At 38.1% G+C, this 25406-nt stretch overlaps 1 protein-coding gene across 5 annotated transcripts in view; it reads left to right on the top strand.

Moving 5' to 3' along the window:
* The first annotated feature begins 382 nt into the window (after positions 1-382).
* Positions 383-25406, top strand: part of Eda (ectodysplasin A) — a 385778-nt gene continuing 360754 nt past the window's right edge. For all 5 annotated transcript variants that reach the window (XM_036175450.1, XM_036175451.1, XM_036175452.1 and 2 more), the window contains exon 1: positions 383-1133. In XM_036175450.1, the coding sequence (XP_036031343.1) occupies positions 738-1133 (396 nt within the window). In that variant the 5' untranslated portion in view covers positions 383-737. The remainder of the gene's footprint in view (positions 1134-25406) is intronic.

The following is a 25406-nucleotide window of genomic DNA, read 5'->3' on the forward strand; positions in this document are numbered from 1 at the left end:
TTGCAAACACAGCAGGCATGGTTTCATTCCAAACCCTGAACTGTTTTAATTAGTTTAACGTCTGTTAAACGCTTTGAAGATTGAAAGCAACAGATAAGTGCTGGATGATGTTATTAACAACTGCAGTTAATTGCAAACATTTCTATTAATGCTAGTTTCTGCCTCCTTTTCTTTGCTCCACGTTCTTTCCAAGGTTCCCAAATTCTTCTCAGCCTCCCCCCGTCCTGCCCTCCCCCATAGCGGCGCTGAAGGGTTAAACCAGGGTGGAGTCCAGAGATGAACGACAGCGGCAGTCACCAACTGCAACGGGGCAAGCGGGAAGAGCTGGGTGGGGCTGCCAGGCAGAGGTGAACCCCCACGCCCCCAGGCCCCGCCCCACGGCTGGAGGCCCGAGTGGAACGGCAGGGGGCGGGGCGCCCAGGCCTGGCGGGCTCGTGGTTGGGCGTCCCGGCCGCCCCTTGAGGCATGGGGCGGGGTAGGTGAGGACCTCCTCCCTCATTCCCTCTTGGGCCGAGCCGCCCCTCTCTCCCGCCCCTCCTCCTCCTTTTCCCACCCCTCGGAGTGGAGCTGCACATGCGGCTGCTCCCTGTTCTGTCCCGCCCAGCCACCGTCGCTCAGGAACGGGTCCCTGCAGCCCCCAGCCGATGGCAGGACAGTAGCCGCCTGTCAGGGGTCGTAAAGGGCTGAGGCAGAGGCAGAGGCTCCCGGGCCTCAGATAGTGGCTGTCTCTGGAGGCCATGGGCTACCCTGAGGTAGAGCGCAGGGAACCCCTGCCTGCAGCAGCGCCAAGGGAGCGGGGCAGCCAGGGCTGCGGCTGTCGCGGGGCCCCTGCTCGGGCGGGCGAAGGGAACAGCTGCCGGCTCTTCCTGGGTTTCTTTGGCCTCTCGCTGGCCCTCCACCTGCTGACGCTGTGCTGCTACCTAGAGTTGCGATCCGAATTGCGGCGGGAACGGGGAACCGAGTCCCGCCTCAGCGGCCCGGGTGCTCCTGGCACCTCTGGCACCCTAAGCAGCCCCGGTAACCTCGACCCTGTGGGTCCCATCACCCGCCACCTCGGGCAGCCGTCCTTTCAACAGCAGCCTCTGGAACCAGGAGAAGATCCACTCCCCCCTGACTCCCAGGACCGGCACCAGGTGAGTCACCTAGGAGGGGCGGCGGCCTTGGAGGCCCCCTCCCCTGCTAGGTTGGGCGGGAGCCTGTGCCGCAGGGCTCGGGGGACTCTGGCACTCAGAGCCAAGTTACAGGGCAGGACCTGGGAGTGGGCCGGAGAGCTAGGGAGAGGTTGTCCGGGGCAGGTTGTCCTCAGTTCCTGTCTTGGCTCATCCAGACCCTCTCGGGTCCCATGGACTTGGAAAGCCCAGCCTGCATGCGCCGCCCCCGGGGGGTGTGGGCTGCTTCGGGAAAAAGTTGGCTGGCCTCGCACCCCGGCCGGCAGAGAGGTGCCTGCGCCGCCCCCGTGGCCGTCTAACGGCGAGCAGCTTGGCCCCTGGTGCTGGTGCCCCTGGTGAGGTTCCCTGCCCGCGGTGCTTGTTTCTTCGTGTCCCGAGCTGATGCCAGCACTAGCAGGCTCCTCTTTGGAGTTGGAGCTGTAAACAGCTGTAATAACTGTTCCACGCCCGTCGAAACAACTTTTAACCGTACTTTCAGCGCCGGGTTCTTGTGCGCTGACCAGAACATGAGCTTTTTCACACTTACCTGCAATTTGAGACTGATTGTCCTCCGTGTTCTAGTGAGGATCAGCGCCCCTGAGGAATTCTGGTAGAAATATGCCGTCTTGCTAGACAACTTCTGAACAGCAATTTAAAAAATCTATGGAAATAAAACTCACCCTTTGCATGCCGGTTCTGACACTCTTGTTGATGGAGTGGGGTGCAGCGGGTGTGAAGAGTTTTCATTATCGCTAGCTTCAGAACAGGAAGTTAGATTTTTGTTTTGTTTTTGGTATTCTTTCGAGTGTTTGTATCCCTTTTAGCAAACCATTAGCTTGGTTGTTTTCCTAACTCTTTCTGCAAGTAAATTCAGTGTACTTGATATTAAGTATCTCGTGGTTGCCAAAGTTGTCTTACATGTGAATCTTAGGCAAGGCAACCAAGGATCTTTTTGAGGTGGTTAAAGACTAATGGTTAGTTTGTACCTTTTTGAGAAAATGACAGGTTGTATATGTAACTTACTTACACAAGGTGAGGAGGCATGGAAGCCTGTATTTGGTGCCACATTCATAGTCATCGTCACAACTCTTGGAACATTGTGTTACTTTGACCTTCAAAGCTGTACACTTTAGAGCTGTCACATTCATCACAATACTCTGTCAGGACTGACACTTTTCTCTTTTACAGTGTGCTTTGTAAAATTGCCCCAGCCCCAAAATGCCTTTCAAATACACTCCAATTTATATAACAGCTTATCAAAGAAAAGAATCTGCAGATGTGCTTCTCATACTTGAAACTTTAAACACGATGGCTAGATGATAATTAATTAGGACTCTGGGTCTTTTATTTAGTTCCCTGCTCCTCATCCCCAGTAGAAGTACTTAACAGCTGCACATTAATATTCTGTAAAAAGTGTCAGAGAATTCAACTTCTATAATCAAATGGTGGTCAAGGATTTTTGGCATTGGGGTGGGCAGAGTCATGTTTATAGATTGGGGATTAGCAGGCCAGCTGTATTCTAGAGCTTCTGTGATGGCAGAGGACTCTCATAGCTTTGTAATGGCATTTAGTTGCTTACGCTTGTGTAGCACTAAAATACTTAGGTATTTCAACAGTTTCTTATCTCTTGTCCTTTAGTCTTTCTATTTCAGTCCTTTGGGACAGTTGAAACAATGAAAGTAGCTCTTTACATTTTTGGTATCAACTTGGAATTGAAGTTTTTCATATTTGTAAGGTTCCACCCGAGTCTATTTTATTGATTCCTTTGGAGAACATATAGGCCCTGAGAGAGAAGTAAATGGCCCAGGATATCATAGCTTGAGTCAAAACTAGGATGAATTTGCTTCTTCGTCTTCCAATTTTGTACACATTAACCCATAATATAGTGTCTATGGAAAAAGAAAATTTGAGAGGAATGAAGCCACAACAGGTTGGAGCTCCATAGTGGACTTTTTACAAAATGACAGGCTCAGATCTGTGTCATTTTGTTCTGCTCTTGACTACATTTTGACCAGACTAAGTTTAACCATATGCTCCTTATTTGTCTTGAACTACACTTTCAGGAAAATTGAAATATAAGTGAAGAAATTTTAGCTCAGATTCAACTTGTTTCTCTTGAGGATATTAGTTTTAGCCTATAAATAAATATATGATTAAATAAATAAAGGAAGAGTTGATTGGCTAGTCGAGTTGAAATGATGTGCTAGATCTTGGGTAGAATTTCTAGTGCCCTGGTGCGCCCTCTGCTGGTTTTGCAGTGACATTTAATTGTACTGTCTGCTGACAGTCAAAATTCTAAGTTGTGCTGACAGATTCTGATTCATAAATAAGGAAGTAAACCGCCTGGTGGGACTGGGCCACATAGGTCATATTTTAAATTTTAGTCTTTCAACATACGCAGCTGCTGTTACAGCAAGTCTTAGCCAGAGAGGATCAGAGACAAAAACATGCATCCTCCAGTGGGCAATACATTTGTGTTTCCTAACAGTATATTTAGAAAGAGTGAAGGCAAGCTGGTGACACTAAACTGTGGTGAGCAGAACAGTCCATTTCATTATGTAAGGTCATACATATATTTAGGCAAAGGTGAAGTTACCTATACTTATGAGATGATTGGACTGCAGGCTCTCTAATTATGACTCAAGGAGGGACTCTAGAAATCACTGAAGGTGTATGTATTGCATACTGCAATAATAAAAAAAAACACAGGATACCGAAGGAATTTGGGTCATAAAGCAAGAAGATCGGCAATTTTCTGGAAGAGAGTTGTTAGAAAAGTAGGGACACAGTTGCTGATCATAAAGAGTGAGAGGTAGCATCTGGAGTCATGGGCTGTCTCCTTTAGCTGAAGGAGGTAAGGAGCTGTATCTAGATACTTAGGAAGGATTAGCTTAAGAGCTAGGGATACACCAGTAGTGTCTGAATTTGATAACAAATAATTAAAAGCATTAAAAAATCACTGGATCACACTATACAGAAAAAGGTCTGGTCATGATTATATCCCTCAAATGTCAAGAACATGGTGGAAAATCTCAGGAATGTGTCAACAACAAAACAAAACTTTTTTCTATGAAGAAGATCAAAAGTGAGTTTTTGTCTACCATCAGACAGAAAATCCTGGTGGCTGTTCCTCAAGAAAAAGCTAGAGCTGATTGTTAAAAGTCTCCAGAAACCCAATTAAGTTGATCAAAGTGGGTGGGCTTAGTTGTTGTTTTTGTCAGTCTGGAGAGAGAGAGAGAGAGAGAGAGAGAGAGAGAGAGAGATATCGAGAGCGAGCTGAATAAATAAAATTGTCACCGTGTTAGATAGTGTTAAGTATTAGATGTCTTTTAATGTTTGAAAAAGTTATGTCGAGAGAGACAAATAAAGGTAGTGTCTCATAATCTAAACTACAGGCAGATCAATAGAAATTTATTTAGGACTGTTGGAGATATTTGAGATACATTCCTAATTATTTGAGGTGATGTCATAGAAGGCAGATTTAATGTTCTACAGAGATCTTTAGGTATAACTAGATATATCATTAGCATACTAAGATTTGATATTCCTAATAATTAAGTATCATTCTAGGTGATTCATGTTGACCATACCAGAGCCCACTAATTATGGAATCTAAATAAGTTGTTTATGGAGTTTAAATGCAGGCTTTTCAATGTGTTCATTAAGGCTTCTGATGAACTGGTTTCATGATATCCCTCTCATTTTCACTCTCACTAATTTCACACCTGGAAGTCACCCACCAAATCCTCTTTGGGGATTATTCTGTAGTTGTTACTGATTTTCATCTTAATACATCTGCCTTTACATTAAAGATGATCAGAAATCTACCTTCTGTAGTGTCTTTATGATTCCCAGCAGCACTAGTTATAGCTAAGTAGAAAAATAGTTGTTGAACTGAATTATTTTGGGACTTGGGTAACATTTATGCAAAACTAAGGCATATAAAACAGGCCTGTTTCTCTCTGGTCCTGCTAAGTCTGTGAACTGTCAATTTTGCTTAGTTAAATAGTTCCGTTGATAATGTTTCACTGGTTTCTAAAATAATTAGAAATTGAAGTGGAAAAAAGGAGTCCTAACCATGTGATCCATGTCCGATTTTCACACTTTCCCTCTAAGATGGTACTAAAAGCTTTTTTGTAATACATCGTTTGATATTTTATTTGCTTTTAGGTCTCATCTTTCTCTCTTAGATCTTGTGAAAAATGGTCTGTAATTTATCTGTAACTACCTTAGAGAGAAGAGAGAGAAGATCTCTTTATACTAGAGAATTTCTGAAGCGATTTTAATTCCCAAGAACATTACCAAGAAAAGCCTTGTGCCTTTGTCTGCAAGGCAGCCGTTGTAGAGAACCATCTTTGTTTGACTCCTCTGTAAATACCCAGCACTTATTTCCTCATTTCTATTCTTTTTCTTCACATTTTATTGACATATAATACAAATACAGAAAAGCATACACATCATAATTGTACCATTTGATGAAATATTACAAAGTAAGCCACTCATGTTGCTTGCACCTAAGTCAAGAAATAAGTACTTTTAACATCCTGCAAACCCTTAATTGTGCCCATCTTTATCACTGTATCATCCTCACTCTCCAAAGATAATGAATGTCCTGACTTCTATTACCAGAAATAATTTTGTTCATTTTGAACTGTACATAAATGAAATCAGATAGATACAGTCTTTTGAGTCTTATGGTTTTTAGTTAACACTATATTTGTGATAACCATACTGTGGCAGACAGAGATATTTTTTAATTTTTAATTTTGTATATTCTGCTATTGAAATATATCATAATTTATAAATTCCTTATCATGGTAACAAAATATTGATTTTTCCAGTTTGGAATTATTATGAATAATGTTTTGGATACTTTTATGCACGTCTTTTGGTTCCAATCATTAGAATTTCCATTGAATATATACCTAGGATTAGTTTCGATGCAATGGAAAATACATATTTTGAAATTATTGACAGTTTTTCTAAGTTATTGATGATTTGCATCTCACCAATAATGTATGAGAATCACAGTCATTTTGGGGAGTGGGTTTGTAGTGATATCTTGCTACTGTATGTGATATTGGGGATGGAACCCTCAGATATGCTAGATAAATAGTCTACCACTGAGTTACATATTTAGCTTTATCTTGGGATTTTAAGGGATTCTTCTCAGAAGACTGATGAGGTTGTGTTCCTTATCAATATTATCAATTTGGATATCTTTATGAAGTAATTTTCCATCTTTTTGCTTATTTTACTGTCATATTTCTCTATTCTTACAGATTTCTTATATAATTAAAAATGTTTTGTATTTTCAATTATGTATATGTGTGCTTGTGTATATGTGGGGGTATGTGAGTGCAGGTTCCTGCAGAGACCAGAAGAGGGCTCTGGATTCCCAGGGACTGGAGTTATAGGCAGTTGCTAGCCTTCTGACATGTGTGTTTCAAACTAAACTCATGTCCTCTTCAGGAGCAACAAGCATTCTTAGCTGCAGAACCATCTTTGTAGCCCTAGAAATCTTTATATACCTTGGAAATGGATTCTTCTTATATTTTGCAAAATATTCCCAAATTTGTGACCTGCTTTTATAATATCTTTTGATGAACACAAGGTTTTAATTTTTTTTTTCGAGACAGGGTTTCTCTGTGTAGCTTTGTACCTTTCCTGGAACTCACATGGTGGCCCAGGCTGGCCTCGAACTCACAGAGATCCCCATGCCTCTGCCTCCCGAGTGCTGGGATTACAGGCGTGCGCCGCCATCACCACCCAGAGCTTTAATTTTGATGTGTCAAAATTTTCAGTATTTTTCATGAATAGTGTTTTTGTATCCTGTTTAAGAAATATTCTTCCAGGGCTGAAGACATGGTTCAGTGGTTAAGAGCATGTACTGCTTTTGCAGAGGACCAGAGTTTGGTTCCTCACACTCACCATCAGGCAGCCCAAAACCACCTAACTTCATCTCCAGATTATCTGAAGCCCTCTTTTACGGACACATGCACGCACACACACGTGAGCACAACACCCAAAACAAATAATTTGAAAAAAGAAGTATTTGCTGACTTTGAAATCATTAGACATGCTCATACATTATCATTTAGAAGTTTTGTATTTGTGCCATTCATGGATTTACAGGCCACCTGGGATTGATTTTGTGTATAGTGGAGACATAGAGGTCAGACTCTATGTTTTTCCATATAAGTATCCAACTGATTTAGTCCTTTTTATTACAAGGATTTTTTTCTACTTTTCTACATTCTTACTTTTTCATCCATCCATTGTTTATATACACCCCAAATTGTTTCTGAACTGTTTATTCTAGTCTGCTGATCTGTTTCTCATCAGTCTGTTTTCTGTTGCTATAATAAAATAATTGAGGCTAGGTACTTGAAAGTAAAAGAGATTACTTAGGTCATTTAGGAATTCAAAAGACATCCATTCAGCTTTAGTGAGGGTACTCTTGGCTGGATAGCAAAATGGTGGAGAAAGAGAAATAAAAGTGAAAAATAGCATGGGTTGGCCTCATTTTGTAGCAGCCTACCCCTTTAAGAACTAATATACTCTGTAAGAAAAGGATGAATCATTTCAGAAGGCAGTGCCATCAGTGGTCCAATTACCTTGCACTGAGCTCTACCTCTTAAAAGTTCTACCATATCAACAGTGCCACACTGAGGGCTAAACATCCATCACATGAAAACCATAATCAGATGTCACTGAACCCTATAATAAGCTTTTTGATATCTAGGAAAGCAAGTCCTTCTAACTTGTTCATATGCTTTAAAACCACTTGGATACTCTTAGCGTTCACATTTTGACCTGTATATTAGAATCAGCTTTTTTACGTGCCTCAAGAAAAGATAAACCTCTTAGAATTTTTATTGCAATTACATTGTATTAGTTAAGGTTACTTTTCTATTGCCATGATAAAGCACCTTGACCAAGACAACTTGTAAAAGAGTTTAATTGAGCTTACAGATGCAGAAGGATGATGGAGTGAAGGTGTGGTAACAGGCAACTAGAGCAGCACCTCCGAGCTCATATTTTGATCTACTAGTAGGAAACACAGCACACCAGGGACAGTGAAAGTCTTTTGAAACCTCAAGCTCCCCCCAAACCCCTGTAACACACCTCCTCTAACAAGGCCACACCTCCTAATCCTTCCCAAAGAGTTACAGCAATTGGGACCGAGTATTCAAACATATGAGCCCATGGGTGACATTCTTATTTACCAGATAAAACCCAACTTAGGAGGTCACATCTTCCAGTTCAGGAACATGCTATATCCTTCCATGTCTTTAATTCTTGCTTAGTTTTCCCAGTAATACTATTTATTTATTTATTTATTTATTTATTTATTTATTTGTTTGTTTGTTTGTTTCTTTGTTTGTTTAGTTAGTTTTTGTTTTTTGAGACAGGGCCTTTGTGTGTTGCCCTGGAACTCAGTCTGTAGACCAGGCTAGCTTGGAACTCACAAAGATCCACCTGCCTCTGCCTCCAAAGTGCTGGGATCAAAGGCATGCACCACCACTGCCTGGTCAAAGAGGTATCCAAGGTATGTTTTAAATGTCATTATATATGATGTGATGGATGTTGTGGTTCACTATGTGGATTCCACTTCAGAAATGCAGGATTTATGTTCTTAAGTAACAAGAGTACTGTCAGAAGGCAGAGTTCAGCTGAGAGTTATCTTTTGAAGAAAATTTTTTCAGTCAAGGAGAAACTTCCTTCCAGGGCTGCCTGCATCTAATGACTAACCAGTGCAGAGCTATAAATCACTTCCCCTTTCTTCCAAATCGGGAAAACATTGAAGGGTCATATATCAACCATACCAGCTCAAGAGCTCAATAGAAATTTGGTTAGGGCAATTTGCACATATGTTGATCTCCAAAGCGTTATCTAATAAAAATTCTGCATGGCATTCTAAGTCTTTCAATTGACTTGGTAGGAAACCCAATGTGGGGCTACATAATTTTTAATTTTTTTGTGGTTATAATATAATTACATCATTCCCCTTCAAACCCTACCTCCATCCAAACCCTCCCATGTAGCTTCCCTTGCTTTCATTCAAATTCATGACTTTTTTCTTTTAATTGCTTTAAATTTAACTTGAATTGCTTCTTGCTCATGTTTAGAAATCCATTTTAATTTTATGTATTAAGTTTGTATCCAGCAGTTTGCTGAACTCACTTATTGATACCAATAATTTATTTGTATGTTCGTTTGGATTTTCCACATGTCTATCAAAAGGTTTATGAAAAATATTTTTACATTTTTGTTCTTTTCCTTTTTAGTCTATATACTTTAAAAGTTTTTCTGTTGGCCAATTAATCCTGGGCATGGGCCTTGACCTAGAGTGTGGTTGGGGTTGGGACCCAGAGTTCACATTACCCTCTCAGTATGGGGATGTCTGGCTTGAACCTGTCCAGGCCCAATCTCTCTGAGTCCATATGTGTATCAGTCCTGTTGTGTCTGGAAGGTACTGTTTTCTTGGAGTTGTCTTTCTAATCTGGTTCTTACAATGCTTCCTCTTGTTTGTCTGACCTGATTTTCATTTTTCATTGTATGTATGTATGTATGTATGTATGTATGTATGTATGTATGTATGCATGCATCCATCCATCTATCCATCTATCTATCTATCTATCTATCTATCATCTATCTATCTATTCTTCTCTCATATATTACATCTCAACTGCAGTTTCCCCTCCCTCTTCTCCTCCCAGCCATCCCCTCTCTTCCCCAGATTCACTCCTCCTCCATTTCCCTTTATAAAAGAGTACTCTTTCCAGGGATACCAACTGAAATTGACATAACAAGTTGCAATAAGACTAGGCATAAACCTTCATATCAAGGCTAGACGAGGCACCCCAATAAGAGGAAAAAGGTCCCCAAAGCAGGCAGAAGAGTCAGAGACAGCTCCCACTCCCACTGTTAGGAGTCCCACCAGAACACCAAGCTACACAGTCCATAACATATATGCACAGAGCATGGTGTAGACCCATACAGGATCCACAATTGTCACTTCAGTCTCTGTGAGCCCCTATGAGCCCAAGTTAGTTGATTTTGGCTCCTACAATCCTTTCTCTCTCTCTTCTGTGAAATTGCCTAAGCTCTGCCTAATGTTTGGCTGTGGGTCTCTGTATCTGCTCCCATTAGTTGCTGGGTGGAGCCTCTCTGATGATGATTATGCTAGACTCCAATCTATGAGTATAGAGTATCATTAGGAATCATACACACACACACACACACACACACACACACACACACACACACACACACACACACACACACACACACACACACACAGAGAGAGAGAGAGAGAGAGAGAGAGAGAGAGAGAGAGAGAGAGAGAGATGATGTGGGGAGGGAGGTGGGGAATCTGAGAGGAGTTAGGGGAGGGGAAAAATATGATCCAAACATATTGTATGAAAAACTTTAAAAATTGGCCAGAATATTTAGACTAATATTGAATAGAAGTAGTAATAGCAGACATCCTTGCTCACTTCTGAACATTGGAGGAAAACTATCATTTTACTGTTTGTCATAGGTTTTCATTGTTATTATTATTGTTAGTTTTAAAAGATATTTAATTTTTCTTCTAGTTTTCCAAGGATTTGAATAACATAAGGAATTACACCATTGTATCACATGGTTTTCTTTTATATATTGAATTAGTCACAGGAGTTTTTCTCCCTTATTCTGTTAATGTCGTATGAAGCCAACCTTATTACCCTTAAGATAAAGCCTCTTTAGTTCCAATGTACTCTCTAGTGCATATATGTCTGGAATTATTTTACTAACCTTTTATTTAGAATCTTTGATCTTTATTTAGAGTGAGAGAGATTAGCATGCAATTTTCTCTTATTATCAAGTTTGGATATCAATGTTATTTCATGCTGTCATTACTATTGTGTTTATTTTATTTGTTGCTTACAATCATTCATGCAACATTGGTGATATTTTTTTCCTTAACTGTTTGGAAGGATTCATGAAGCCATTTTACCCTAGGGGAGGTTAAATTGTGCTTGGTATCTTAATAGATATAGGACATTCAGACAATAACTAACAAAAATTAAAGTACTTAGAAATAAAAAACCAAGAGCGTAAGAGACCTGAGCACTGAAAACTCTAAAAAAGATGAAATAATTGAAGAAAGCAGAAACAAGTGAAAATATATTCCATAAATGTGTATGAGAAAAAGTAAAATTGGTGAAATGTCCATACTATCCAAAGAAAACTGCCAATTCAGTGAAAACCTCATCAAGATTCCAATGACACAATCCAGGTGTGATGTCTCATAACTATAATTCTAGCACTTGGGAGACAAAGGAAAAAGGATTGTGAGTTCAAGGGTAGCCTTGAACATGGTGAGACCTTATCTCAAAATACCAAACAACAAAACAATTCAATGGCATGTGTCACAGAAATAGAAAATCTGAAATTTATAGGGAACCACAAAATATCTTAATCTATTTCTATTATCAATTGTATATCTTATTTTTCTACTACTCTGGCTGTTTTGCCATATGCTTGTTTGCTTTTGAATGGATTGCATAATTTATATATAATAATATTTATAATATTATGTACAATAAAATTATATATATATATATATATATATATATATATATATATATAACTATAACCTATAGTACAAATGTTTTGAGGCCTCAGTTGTTTTAGTCTTTATCCAGATAGGATTTATATTTCTGGAAGTTGGCCTCAGGTGCTAGCAATCCTATGTCAACTTTATCCACAATGATATTGAGATCATCTGAAACTGGCTTTCTGTCCAAATGAAAGTTGATTTACTATTCATTTAAACTATTATTCTAATTCAGAACCCAAAGATTGGTACTTTTTTCAGCGTTCTTATTCCTAGATGGGTCATAAATTTCAGTTTCTTTTCTTCTTTTTCTCTCCTGACTCTATGTTCAGCCTTTTAATAGTATGACATAGTATTATAAGAGTATTTCCTCACAGCAGTAGAACCCCTAAGACAATGGTACACAGATGTGGAGATATAACTGTTGAGTGGATCAGAGAGAATTCCTGCAGTCATGGAATTTTGAGTCAAGTGAATAGACTAGCACAATTCCATTTGATGATGAAGCAAGCAGGGATAATCTTACAGCTTGGATTATTTGGAACATATGATAATTTGGAACAAAAAAAAAATGAACACCTGACTCAAACTTTTGAAATCAAGGGACATTTTCTTGACAAAGCATCTTCTGAGTTTAAAACTGAAAAAAAATAGTTGGATAATTTTGTTTCCAGTAATAGGAACTGAATATGCAAAGGCTTGGAGGTGAGAGAGAACATAACATGTTCAAAGAATGGAAAAATATAATATTTATACAGCCATAGTTATCAATCTATTATGGTGCTGGCTTAAAGAGAGACATTATAAGTCATTGGAACAGAACTGAGAACGCTTACATTATAACCAATTTGTTTTTGAAAAACAAAACAAAATAAAAACAAGACACTTCACTGGGGTACAAGATTCCCTACTCAACTAATGGTGCTGGGAAAATCATATATCCACATTTAAAAAAAGAGTGAGCTTTAAAAATAGGCCTAATTGACCTAAATAGACATTTCTCAAAAGCAGACATACACTTGTGCAATAGCTATATGAAAATAACTATAGGAATATCACTAGTCACCAGGGAAATGCAAATTAAAACTACCATTAGAGACTAGCTCTTTGCAGTAAGAATCATTAATATCAACAACAAAGACTAAAGATAGGAAATGTAGTTGAAGGTTGTGGAACCTTTAGGAGGCAGAGTCACAGCCTAGAGGTAGGTTTTACAGCCTAGCTTGGCTTCTTATTTACTTTCTGCTTCTGTAGTATGGATTTAGTGTGAGGAGTCAGCTTCCTCCTGCTGCTGCTGCCTTCCCTACCATGTTGGAATATATTCCCTTGAACTGTAATCCAAAGTAAACTTTTTTTTTTTCCTCTCAGAAGTTGCTTCTTGCCAGGTATTTTGTATCGTATATATCCAATGGAAATGAACTCAGTCTTAGAAAGAGACATCTGGACTCTTCGTGTTTATTGTAGCTAACAATGGAAATAACTTATGTAGTCATCAATCAGCTCAGGTGCTGAATGGGTAAGAAAATGTGGTACAGCCAGTATGATGATGGTACCTGTAGTCAGAGTACTCAGAAGTACTGAGGCAGAATGACTGCAAGTTTAAGGCCAGTCTGAGGCACATACCAAAGCCTTATCTGGAAACAAACAAGCAAAACAACCTGCAAAAATGAAATAAAACAGAAAATGTGGCACATATTCATAATGAAATACTAGTCAATCATAAAAACAATGAAATCCTGTTATTTGTGACAGTGTAAATGGAACTGGAAATCATTAAATGAAATAAGTCAGGTACAGAAAGATAATTACTGTATGGTCTCATTCACATATGGAATAAAAAGTTAATCGTATAAAAATAAATAAATAAACTCTAAGAGTAGAATAGAGTGGTGGTTACCAGATGGTGGGGAGTAAGTGAGGGTTAGGGAGGAATGATGGGGAATAATTGATCAATAAGTATTAAATTACAGTTACATTGAAAAAGATCAGCTGTTATGCTATCGCAAAGTAGAATGACCATAGATAATGTATGTTTCAAAACACTAAGAAATTACTTTGTATAGAGGCTCACCAAGACTGAAGCAGCAATCATGGAGCTTGCCTGGGTCTGTGCTAGGTCCTTTACATAAATGTTATGGTTATGTAGCTTGGTGTTTTTGTGAGACTCCAAACAGTGGGAGTGGGGGTGTGTCTGACTCTTTTGCCTGTTTGTGGGACCCTTTTCCTCTTACTGGGTTGCCTCACCCAGCCTTGACATGAGGGTTTGTGCCTAGTCTTATTGTAACTTGTTATGCCATATTTGGTTGACATCCCTGGGAGGCCCACTCTTTTCTGAAGGGAAACAGAGGAGTGGATCTGGGGGAGAGGGGAGATAGGGGTAGGGTTGAGAAGAGTGGAGGAAGAGGAAACTGTAGTCAGGATGTAATATGTGAGGGAAGAATAAATAAAAAAGGAAAAGTTTTGTAATTTTTTACTCTAAAGAATAATATAGTTGGTTGAGGAAATAGATGTGTTTAACCTGATTTAATCATTATGCCTTGGGTTGTAGTCAGAAGGTTTCTCTGGTCCCACTCAGCCCTGTGTGGTCCAGACAAATCTCTTACCCACGGTCCTGCAGCCACTTATAAAATAATCAACCAGAGGCTTAATATTATTTGTAACTGCTTGGCCATTAGCTCAGGCTTATTACTGACTAGCTCTTACACTTAAATTAACCCATAATTCTTATCTATGTTTAGCCGCATGGCTTGGTACCTTTTCTCAGTTCTGCCTTGTCATCCTGCTTTCTCTGTGTCTGGCTGGTGACTCCTAACTCCTCCCCTCTGCTTCCCAGAATTCTCCTTGTCTGCTCACCCTGCCTATACTTCCTGCCTGGCTACTGGCCAAGCAACATTTTATTAAACCAGTGTACAAGAACATTATCCTACAGCATTGGGTACTCTGTTATCTCTTTATTCACATACATGTTTTGCCTTTTATATTCACTCTACAGTGCATACATGTGTTAAAACATACAGTGCACCATTAATATGTATACATTTTATGTTTAATCTATCAATTAAAAAAGTTTTAAAAGCCATGAATTAAGGAAAAATTAATGTAGACATGTACTATACACCATACCCCTGAATAAATTTTTAAATAAGCTTAAATTTAAATGTCAGAACAATATTTTTAGAAGAAAATTTTCATGACCTAGAATTGGGCAAAGAGTTCTTAGACATGGAACCAAATACATAGTCCAACAACAATACAAAGAAGTGAATTATATTTGAAAAAATACTTTTGTTTTTCTAAAGAAAACTTTTTAGAAATAAAAAGAAATATGAGAGTAGAAGAAAATAGGCCTCTTGAAATGCAATAAATAAGAAGAGAAAATAGGGAAAAGATATTTATGAAAGAAGAGGCACAAATTTCCAAAAGTACACAAAAATATGCTCAACATTGTTATCAGTCATGGAAATGCAAATCAAAACCACATTGAGGTATCATTTTATACCTATTAGAATGGCTATAATGAAAACAATAATAAACAATGGAGATGTGGAGAATGAGAACACTCATGCATTGCTAGTGGGGATGTTAAATGATATATAGTAGTTTTTGGAAAATGAGTTTTCAGCCCCTTAATCAGTTAACATAGAATTACTTATTGCGTTATGACCCAATTCTACTTGTGTGCATGTGCCCCAAAGAATTGAAAACGTCTGTTCACACAAAAACCTCTTTAGGAATGTTCACAGTGAGTGGCATTATTCATAATTTTCAAAAAGTGGAAGCAACCCAAATGTCTTATGAATAAACAAATGTGGCATAAAATTCTAATAGAATATATTTCAGTCATAAAAAGGAATGAAGTTTGAATATGTGCTACAACAGGGTAGGCTCTTAGAAATATTATGCTAAGTGAAAGAGCCAGTAACAAAAAACCACATTATATTGTGTAATTCTATTTGTATGAAATGTCCAGAATAGGCAAATATGTGGAGACAAAAATTAGATTAGTGAGTGTATGTGGTGAGTGGTAGGAATGAAGGTTCACTAAATATGGGCATGAGGGTACTTATTGTGGGAATGAAAATATTTCACAACTGATTTTACCATGACTAAGGCAGTAGTAGTGTGGGGCTTTAAAGAAAATGATGCAAGAGCTATCATGAAATTACACAGTTCAGTACAGTTCCTACAAAAATGAGTGAATTGTATGGTATATGAGTCATATCTAGATGCATCTGTTATTCTAAAGAAATATAAAGTAAAAGTAATGAACAAATGCCTAAAAGATGTTAGTTGTTTTGATATTTATCTTTACATGAAGAGAATCTTCAAGACTGGTCATTCCAAATGCTCCAAACTTTTTCCATAATAGATGAGTTCAGGATTCCAACCCAGAATAAACTCAACCAAGAAGTATCAGAGATGTCAGGCTATTCATGTTTAATTTGAAAAGGCTGTACTGTCAATTTTGGTGAGCATGTCAGAGTAAGAATGTTTAATTTGTGGGATTTAAGTGAGTTAGTGTGGATAGAGCCTAGCATGCACAAAAACCTGTCTATGGTTTGACTATCCCCCTCTAAAACCCATGTTGAAATTTAATTACTGTTGTAACAGTATTATGAGGTGGGGCCTTTAAAAGTGGTGATTAGTCAGTGAGGCCACATGAATGAATTCATGCTGTTGTCATAGAAGTGGGTCAAGAGTCATGGGAATGGGCTCCCAATTAATATCCATCTATGTTATGTGCTAGATTGATCTTCTGTCTTCCAGTATCATTTCAGGCTTCAGAACTGTGAGAAATAAAGTTCTTTCTTTTCTGTTTTTATTTGTTTCTTTGAAACAGAGTCTCATGCAGACCAGGTTGGCCTCAAATTTGTTTGGTAGCTGAAAATATAGCATTCACTACCATCCAAGCTTTTGCTTCTACCTCTCAAGTGCTAGGGTTATAGGCATGCATCACCATGCCTGGCTTAATGAATTTACTTACTTTATAAATTACCCAATTTGTGGTATTCTGTTATAGCAGCACCAAATAGACTGCGATAGGGTCCAGCTAATTACTTCACTACAGTGAGCAGTAATTAATTCTGGCTCACAGTTGTTATCTCTTTCTTCCTCTTCTGCCCTCTTCATTACTCCTTTTTCCTTTATGCCTGTCTTTTATTCTTAGTCTTAGTCCTTCTGATAGAGATAGTGGAATAGTCTCAGATCCTACTTAGAACTTTTTCCAGACTTCTAGGTTTAATATATGTCACATAGATAAATGTGAATGTCATTCTTAATCAGAGGTGTGTATTAGTGTTGGAGAACTTTTGCAAAACCTACCTATGTGTGGCCACATCTAGTGCCATATCGTCAGAATATTTTGGGTGTACCCATTAGCTTCTTAGGTAATAGTGATGGTCATCTCCGTTTTTTGAATTACTGCTCTAAAGGAAGAAAATAAAAACAACAGTGTAAATTAGATAAGAGTTGGTCTCCCATGCCTAACTTCAGTTCCCTTATTATTGTCGATTACACTTTTGTCACTAGTCTTACCTTTGATGACCATTGACGCAGGAGCTTGTGTGGTAGTAAGTGCTTAATGAACATACCATTTGGAAAATTAGTTAATAATTGTGTGTCTTTGGGGGAGAGAAGAATTAAATTTCAGTTGTCATTTCTCAACCAGATGCTGGGACTGTGTGCTTGCAATAACTGAAGGAAGGAGTAGTTCCCTGTCTTTTGTGGCTTCCTAGGGATTTTCCTGTTGGTAGCTGCTGAAACCACTTTAAAATAATAGACCGCTGAGTAATTTTCCCTATGTACATCCACTTGTCAATGGGCCCACACTTCAGAGATGAAGAGTAATTTTTATTGGAGTGATGTCGTATAGCATGGTTTGAAAGCAGACAGCCACAAAGAAATTGATTTTCAAAAGGAGATTACTCTAAATTTTATTTTGTGGTTTGCAGATCTTTATTCTTTCAACCTGCCACACCATTGGCCTGCAAGGACAATCAAAGTTTAAACATTAGTATGTGCCTAGAAGCATTGCATGTTTCTAGAGAACTTTAAAAATATTTCTTTATTATTATTGTGGAGGTTGTGGTATGCCATAATGCAACGCATGTGTGTAGGCCAGAAGACAATCCTGTGAAGTCAGTTTTCTCCTTTTCTTTTGGTGTTGGTCTTGGGAGTCGAACTCAGGTAATCAGGCCTTTATGTCAAGCACTTTAATCTGCTGAGCCAGCTTGTGGGCCCTAGAGCCCTTTTAATATATAGTCTAAATTGTTAAGTGGTAAAACTGAGGGCTTTTTCTGGAAGGATGGTTACACCTGCATTCAGACTCATGGGAAGGATAGTGGCAGATTTCAGGTGTTCCTCAATTTTGGTTAGTTGCTATGAGGTATAAAGGCAACACTTGTGGGGGGTTCTAGTTCTCAAAACTGATTTAGCTAGCAGAGTCAACCAAGAGTATAAACTTCCTTTGTTCTTAATGACATCAGACAACCCTGTTAGGTGCCATTAGTTTCTGCATGGATTTCCAGCTGCCACCTCAAATTTAGTTAGCTAAATTGAATTCATCTCCACTCTTCCCTTCCCCTACTGCACACACTAAGTTTTAGAAAATTAAACCATTGTTTCATTCTTTCAATAACTCAGGCAGAAAATCTCAGATGCATTTTATTCCTCCTTTTCCTTTGCTCCTCATACTTAGCATTCCAGTTGCTAAATTGATTCATACTTTCTGATGCTGATCTGCATTGTCTCGTGCACCTAGTCTCTGCTAGAATTCCGATTGTATTTGATTTAGCTAATCTTCAAGTTCCCCCTTCCCAAATCTGCAATCCTTCCTCAGCTTCTTATTTCTCATAGTAATTATGGACTAGAGGGTCTCTTTGTTCTTCACTGCAACTTTTCATGTTGCCCATCCTCAAATACCTTTGTTCTCTCCATTGCCTATACAGAAGACTTCAGTCTTTTTGCAAACATCTCTGAACAATTCTGTTGCTCTCCACGTTGCTTGCTGTCCACTTGAGTTCAGTTTCCTCCAGACCAATACACTGTCATACTTCTTGCATTCTGGCTTTTATTCACCTATTTCCAAAAGCTGGATGCTCAGCCTCTTCTTGGAGCCCTCAATCTTTCAGAGCTCAGCTCAAATCTTATCTTTTTGATAGATTCATCCTTGTCCATTCACTCATCTCAGCATCCTAAACCCTTTATTTGCCATTGTATTGAATTGTAGATTATCATGTTTCCTCAATTAATTGAAACCGGTTTTTGAAGGCAGAGACGGAAGCAGTTCTTTATAAATTACAACCACTTATATTGATTTTAGTAGAAACCTCTAGCTTTACATAAATTGGTTTTCTTCCTCTGCATCCTTACCTCTATTGTTATTTATCTTCTTAAAAAAGTTCCTTTTGAGGGTGGACTACTCCTATATTTAAGGACAAATTTAAATATGTGATCATTTAGTCCTTAGTAATATTTTCTTTATTTCGTGTCAACTAAATCTGCATTTATGAGACACTGGACATGGTATCTGGCATTGAAAGGTAAAAGAATCAATGCCTATCATTAGGGACAGGCTAAAATTGGAAAGGGCCATTCTAGGCAGAGGAAGCAACATGATCAAAGATTTGGAGAGAGTAGATTGGAAGTATGTTTGGGTAAAAGCTTAGAATCCAGGGCCTTACTTATTTGGTCTAGAATTATTTGTCATCTTTCAACAGCTCTGTGATAGTATGCCAGTTATAATACAAAATTGTGGCTAATTTCTATTCATTGATTACTCAGCTTCTGTTTTCTTTTCCCGATAGCACTGTACTTTCCATTTTCATTATGGGAAAGATGTCTTAATGACTGGGTTCCTGTATTTCACAGGAGAAAAGAAACTGATCAAGACCTTTGGAACAGTACCACATGAAGATCAAACCTTGTATGTTCTCTGTGGGGACTAGCTAGACATTTATTTCAGTAAATTAGATCCTTTAACCCACCCCTGGTAAAATGTCTTCCCAAGATGAAGGGGAGACATAAACTGCATTTACCCCTCCTCCCAAGGTTCCTACAAGAAATTGAGGCAGGAATTTATCAAAGTTCATTCTGGGTGGAGTATTGTATTTATTGAGCTTCCTTACAGAGCCCAAGTGAGGGGTTACTTACATGGGTGCAGACATTCCTTCCCCCACTGACCACACCTCCAAAGCCTCACCAAGCAGGGATGGCTTCCCATAGCTACATGATGAAGCACCCCTCCTTCCAGAATTTCTTGGCCTCTATATACTCTGTCTTTTCCCCCTAAGGCCACATGAAGCATTGCCAGATGGTAGGGTGCAGTGGGATACTCACTTGAGAATTTCATGTCCTGTTCTCTATTTCATTCCCACTCTCTATTGGGGGAAGAGAGGGAGAGAGGGGGGGGAGAAGAGAGAGGGAGAGAGAAAGTGTAAATTGGCAACTAGCCTATCTGGGATGATCTTTTGTAAGAGGGTGCAGCTGTACTCCCAAAGATGGCTGTTGGCTTGGCTCAGAAGAAAGGACAGTCACACAGGATACACATTGCTCCAGTAATTAGCAAATTTCTGGCCCCTGTATTTCCAGGTTCTTGTGCCTTAAGAAAACCCCAGCTGAGGGTCAGCGTTTCTGTTTGGTCTTATCAATTCTACAGGATTGGATAGAATAGAGGAGAATTCCAAATTTGTGCCACTGCAAATTCCGCTTCTAATTCTTTTCCCCCTTGTACCCCACCCCCCTGCTCTCCCTGTCCCCTCCTTATCTCCCTGCCCCCTCCCTTGTTAGCTCAATTTTCTGCTCTCAGCAGTATTTCCATGCTTTCATTTTGGTCCATAAACCTCCTGCTGTGATTACATTCACTTTACTTTCAGCTGTTAAACTTAATTCCTACTGCATTAAACAAACCCAGATTGGCATTGAGATGACCCGCAAATCTACTGCCTTCCCTTCACTGTTAACTTATACAGGTTGAACCCACACCTTCTTGTGCTCTTTTCTCCAGAGGAAGTAGGTAGATCTTCCCTTCTAGACCAGATCTTTCCCTTGGACTTTAGACTCTTTTCCCTCTCACCTTGCTTAGTTTCTTCTCTTTTTGTTTTGTTTTAAGACATTCTCATTATGAAACCCAGACTGACTTCCAGCTCTCAGTCTTCCTGTCTCAGCCTTCCAAATTCCGGAATAATAGATGTGTGCCAGACTGCTCAGCTTCTCCTGTATTTTTGATCTCTCTCAAATGTCTTTATGTCTCATACAATCACACTTACATTGGTGTGTGTGTGTGTGTGTGTGTGTGTGTGTGTGTGTGTGTGTAAACTTATTCGACCCAGCATCTTTTTAAAGCTAACTTGTTACCTTTTTCCCTAAACAGTCAAACTTCAGAAAGTAATGAAGTAAATTTACCATCTTGAAATTTTAGCCACTCATTGATTCTTCATTTTCCTTTAGTTTTTTTGTATTTTCTTTACTACTGAGGCTGCACTTACTAGGGTCACTGGTGATCTCCATATTGCAAAACTTGGCAGGGCCTTTTGGTGTGTGTATATATATATATATGTTTTTCGAGACAGGGTTTCTCTGTGTAGCTTTGTGCCTTTTCCTGGAACTCACTTGGTAGCCCAGGCTGGCTTCGAACTCACAGAGATCCACCTGCCTCTGCCTCCCAAGTGCTGGGATTAAAGGTGTGCACCACCACCACCCGGTGGTTTTAATATTTTTAATGAAAAAATTTCCTATAGTATATTCTGGTTATGCATTTCCCTTTCCCCCACTTCTCCCAGATCCTCTTCACCTCCTGCTTCCATCCAATTCCATACCCTTTCTTTATCTCCTTGGTTTTTTAAAAAAAGACAACCAGGGAGCCTGCATGAGACTGACCTAGGCACTCTGCATATATGTTACAGTTGTATAACTTGGTCCTCTTGTGGGACTCCTAACAATGGAAACAGGGGCTATATCTGACTCTTTTACTGGCTACTGGGACCCTACTCCTCATACTGGGTTGCCTTGCCCAACTTTAATACATGGGGAGGTGCTTAGTCTTACTGCAACTTGATATGCCATGTTTTGTTGATACTCATAGGAGATCTGTCCTTTTCTGGACTGAGATGGAGGAGGAGGGAGTAAGGGGGTAAGGGGAAGGCCAGGGACTGGGAGGAGAGGAGGGAGGGGTAACTGCAGTTGGGATGTAAAACAAACAAACAAACAAACAAACAAACAAACAAATAAATGAGAAAGAGAGAGCAAACAAGAGAGAGAACGAGAGAGAGAGAGAGAGAGAGAGAGAGAGAGAGAGAGAGAGAGAGAGAGAGAAAGAGAAGCAATTGAGCACACCTGTAGTTGAAGAGTTTCTCTCTGGGTCCCTCCAAACCCCTGCAGTCTGACAGCCCACTTATAAAATAAACACACAGACTCTTATATTATTTAAACTGTTTGGCCTAATGGCTCAAGCTTCTAGCTAGCTGTTCTTATATCTTAAATTAACCCATTTCTATTAATCTATACTTTGCCACGTGGCTTGTGGCTTACCACTTGACCTTACATCTTCCTTGTCATGGCGGCGGCTGGCAGTGTCTCTCCTCCAGCCTTCCACCTTCCAGAATTCTCTTCTCTCTTGTCCCGCCTATACTTCCTGCCTGGCCACTGGCCAAACAGCATTTTATTTATACAGAGTGATATCCACAGCACACACCCATAAGGAATTTTTTTCCTCTTAGTAAGGTCCTGCAAGCCCTTTTTATTACCAACTGCAACCACCAAACAAAAATCTACAAGCCTTTGAAAGTAAAGCTTGGACGAGAAAGATGCCCTAAAATATTGTTTCTTTCCCAAGTACTCCTTGGATTGGATTTCTCCAGTCAGAAAAGTGTTTACCCTAAGGCGACTTTACTGACTTAGGTACAAGGTTTGCCCTCCACCTAGGAGCAGAGGAGGGAGGGGAAACTGTAGCCAGGATGTAAAATAAATAACTAAATAAATGCATTTAAAACAAAACAAAACAAAAAAACAAGCAAATAAGTAAAACAACCCCCCCCCCCAAAATCCAAAGACACTCTCACACACACACCCATAAATATACAAAAAAAACAAAATATACAAGCAAAAGACTTATTCAGGCAAAAAATGCCCAAACAAAGCAATTTGAGACAAAAAGTCGACGAACGTACCATTGAGTTTGTTTTGTGTTGGCCATCTACTGCTGGGCATGCAGCCTACCTTGAAGTGTGGTTAATATACCCATTGAAACTCCGTTGGGATGGATGACAATTGCAGATAGCTTCTTGGTTTTGTTTCTGTTATACTAGATATTGTCCAGTCATTTATCTTTCATTTAAACCTTTGATATAATGTAATGTAGTGGTGATTATGTTATTTCAGTAACTAATGTTTCTCAGTCAGTATTTATTGAATGTGAGAATTAAAGTATATTTTAAATGATGGAATTGAGATATAATTCACACAAAAGTTTATCTATTGAAAGCATAGCAATTTAATGATCTCAGTGTATTTATAGAGCTATATAACTGTCACCACTGCCTGATTCAGGAACATTTTCATCACCCTCAAAAGAAACTGCTATTAGGAGTCACTACCCAACTCTGTGTTCTAAACCATCCCTATCAACTTCAAATCTACTTTTAACCACGGATCTGCAGCCTCAATGGTTTTACTTGTGGATATTTTATATATGTGGAATAATATGTGTTCTTTTGTGTATGGACTTTTTCAGTTTACATATTTTTAAAAGTTATTCCACATTATAGCATATGTCAGAATTTTATTCTCTTGTGGATAAATAATATTTCATTATATGCATTTACCACATTTTGTTTATCTATTCATTTGTCGATGGATATTTGCATTTCTTTCTGATTTTGGGCTATTATGAACAATGCTGCTAAGGTCAGAGGTGTATAACTGTTTAAATATTGTTTTTCTTTTATTTTTTTTTCTTTTTTAATGTAGAATATTAATCCCTGAGTTTCATGCATGCTAGGTAATTACTCTACTACTGAAAAATTGTAGCCCTAGCTCTAAGTAAATGCTTTAAATTCTTTGAGGAAAATACCTATCAGTGAAACTCTAGGTCATATTGCAATTATATGTTAAATTCATTGAATAAACATTAAACTTTTTTTCATAATTGCTGAACCATTTTGTATCTTTATCAGTGGCATATAAGGTCTCTCACTTCCTCTTTTAGTTTCATTTTGATTGTTATGATAAGATACTCCAACAAAACAGCTTTAAGGAAAAAGAATTTATTTGGCTTCCAGTTTCAATGTGTGGAAGTCAAAGCAGGGACTAGAAGCAGCTAGTCACATCCACAGTTAAGAACAGAGAGTTAATGCATTCACGCTTACTGCTCAGTTTACTTTCTCCACTCTTACACAGTTCAGGACCCTGCCCAGGGAACGACAGCATTCACAAGGGGCTGAGTCTTCCCATCTCAACAAAGTAATCAAGGTAATCCCTCATGGGCATAACCATAGGTCAACCTGATGTAGACAATCCCTTATTGAATGTCTCTTCCCAGGTATTATAGATTGTGTCAAGCTGACAATTTCAACTAAACAGCATACTTTCCCACATCTTGTTAACATTTGTTATAATATATATTTTGGATAATAACCATCCTACTTGGTGTAAAGTGGTATCTGATTATTTTGCTTTGTTTTTCATCAAACATCTTTACCTGTGCTTATATATATGTATTGTTTAGAAAAATTCCTATTCAAATTCTCTGCTCATTTCTAAATTGTTGCGTGTTTTCATAGCATTGACTTGTACAAGTTCTTAATATATCCTGCATAATAAACACTTAGGTTTGCAAATGTTTCATTTAATTCTCTGCACTGCAAATTTTATTTAAACTTTCTTTTCTTAATTTCTTTATCAATGAATATTATTTTTTTCTAATTTTCTGAGTTTTTTCCCTCAAGTTCTCATAGAAGTTCCTTTTCTGCTAATATTTTAAATGTTGATTATCCCACAACTGGGTCATGTTGTCTTGGTATTTGATACACTGTCAGCATGTATGACCTCTTAACTGAATTCATATTTTAACTCTCATCTCTACATGAATAGCTTTGAGGTTAAGACCTCTTTTCTATGCCCCATGCCGACTGAGCTCCAGGACATTTTCTTTCTTTCTTTTCTTTTTTCTTTCTTTTTTCTTTCTTTCTTTCTTCTTTTTTTCTTTTCTTTTTTTTTTTTTTTTTTTTTTTTTTTTTTTTTTTTTTTTTTTTTTTTTTTTTTTTTTTTTTTTTTTTTTTTTTTTTTTTTTTTTTTTTTTTTTTTTTTTTTTTTTTTTTTTTTTTTTTTTTTTTTTTTTTTTTTTTTTTTTTTTTTTTTTTTTTTTTTTTTTTTTTTTTTTTTTTTTTTTTTTTTTTTTTTTTTTTTTTTTTTTTTTTTTTTTTTTTTTTTTTTTTTTTTTTTTTTTTTTTTTTTTTTTTTTTTTTTTTTTTTTTTTTTTTTTTTTTTTTTTTTTTTTTTTTTTTTTTTTTTTTTTTTTTTTTTTTTTTTTTTTTTTTTTTTTTTTTTTTTTTTTTTTTTTTTTTTTTTTTTTTTTTTTTTTTTTTTTTTTTTTTTTTTTTTTTTTTTTTTTTTTTTTTTTTTTTTTTTTTTTTTTTTTTTTTTTCCTATTTTTTTTT

Source organism: Onychomys torridus, chromosome X, assembly GCF_903995425.1.
Source record: "Onychomys torridus chromosome X, mOncTor1.1, whole genome shotgun sequence".
NCBI classification, from domain to species: Eukaryota; Metazoa; Chordata; class Mammalia; order Rodentia; family Cricetidae; genus Onychomys; species Onychomys torridus.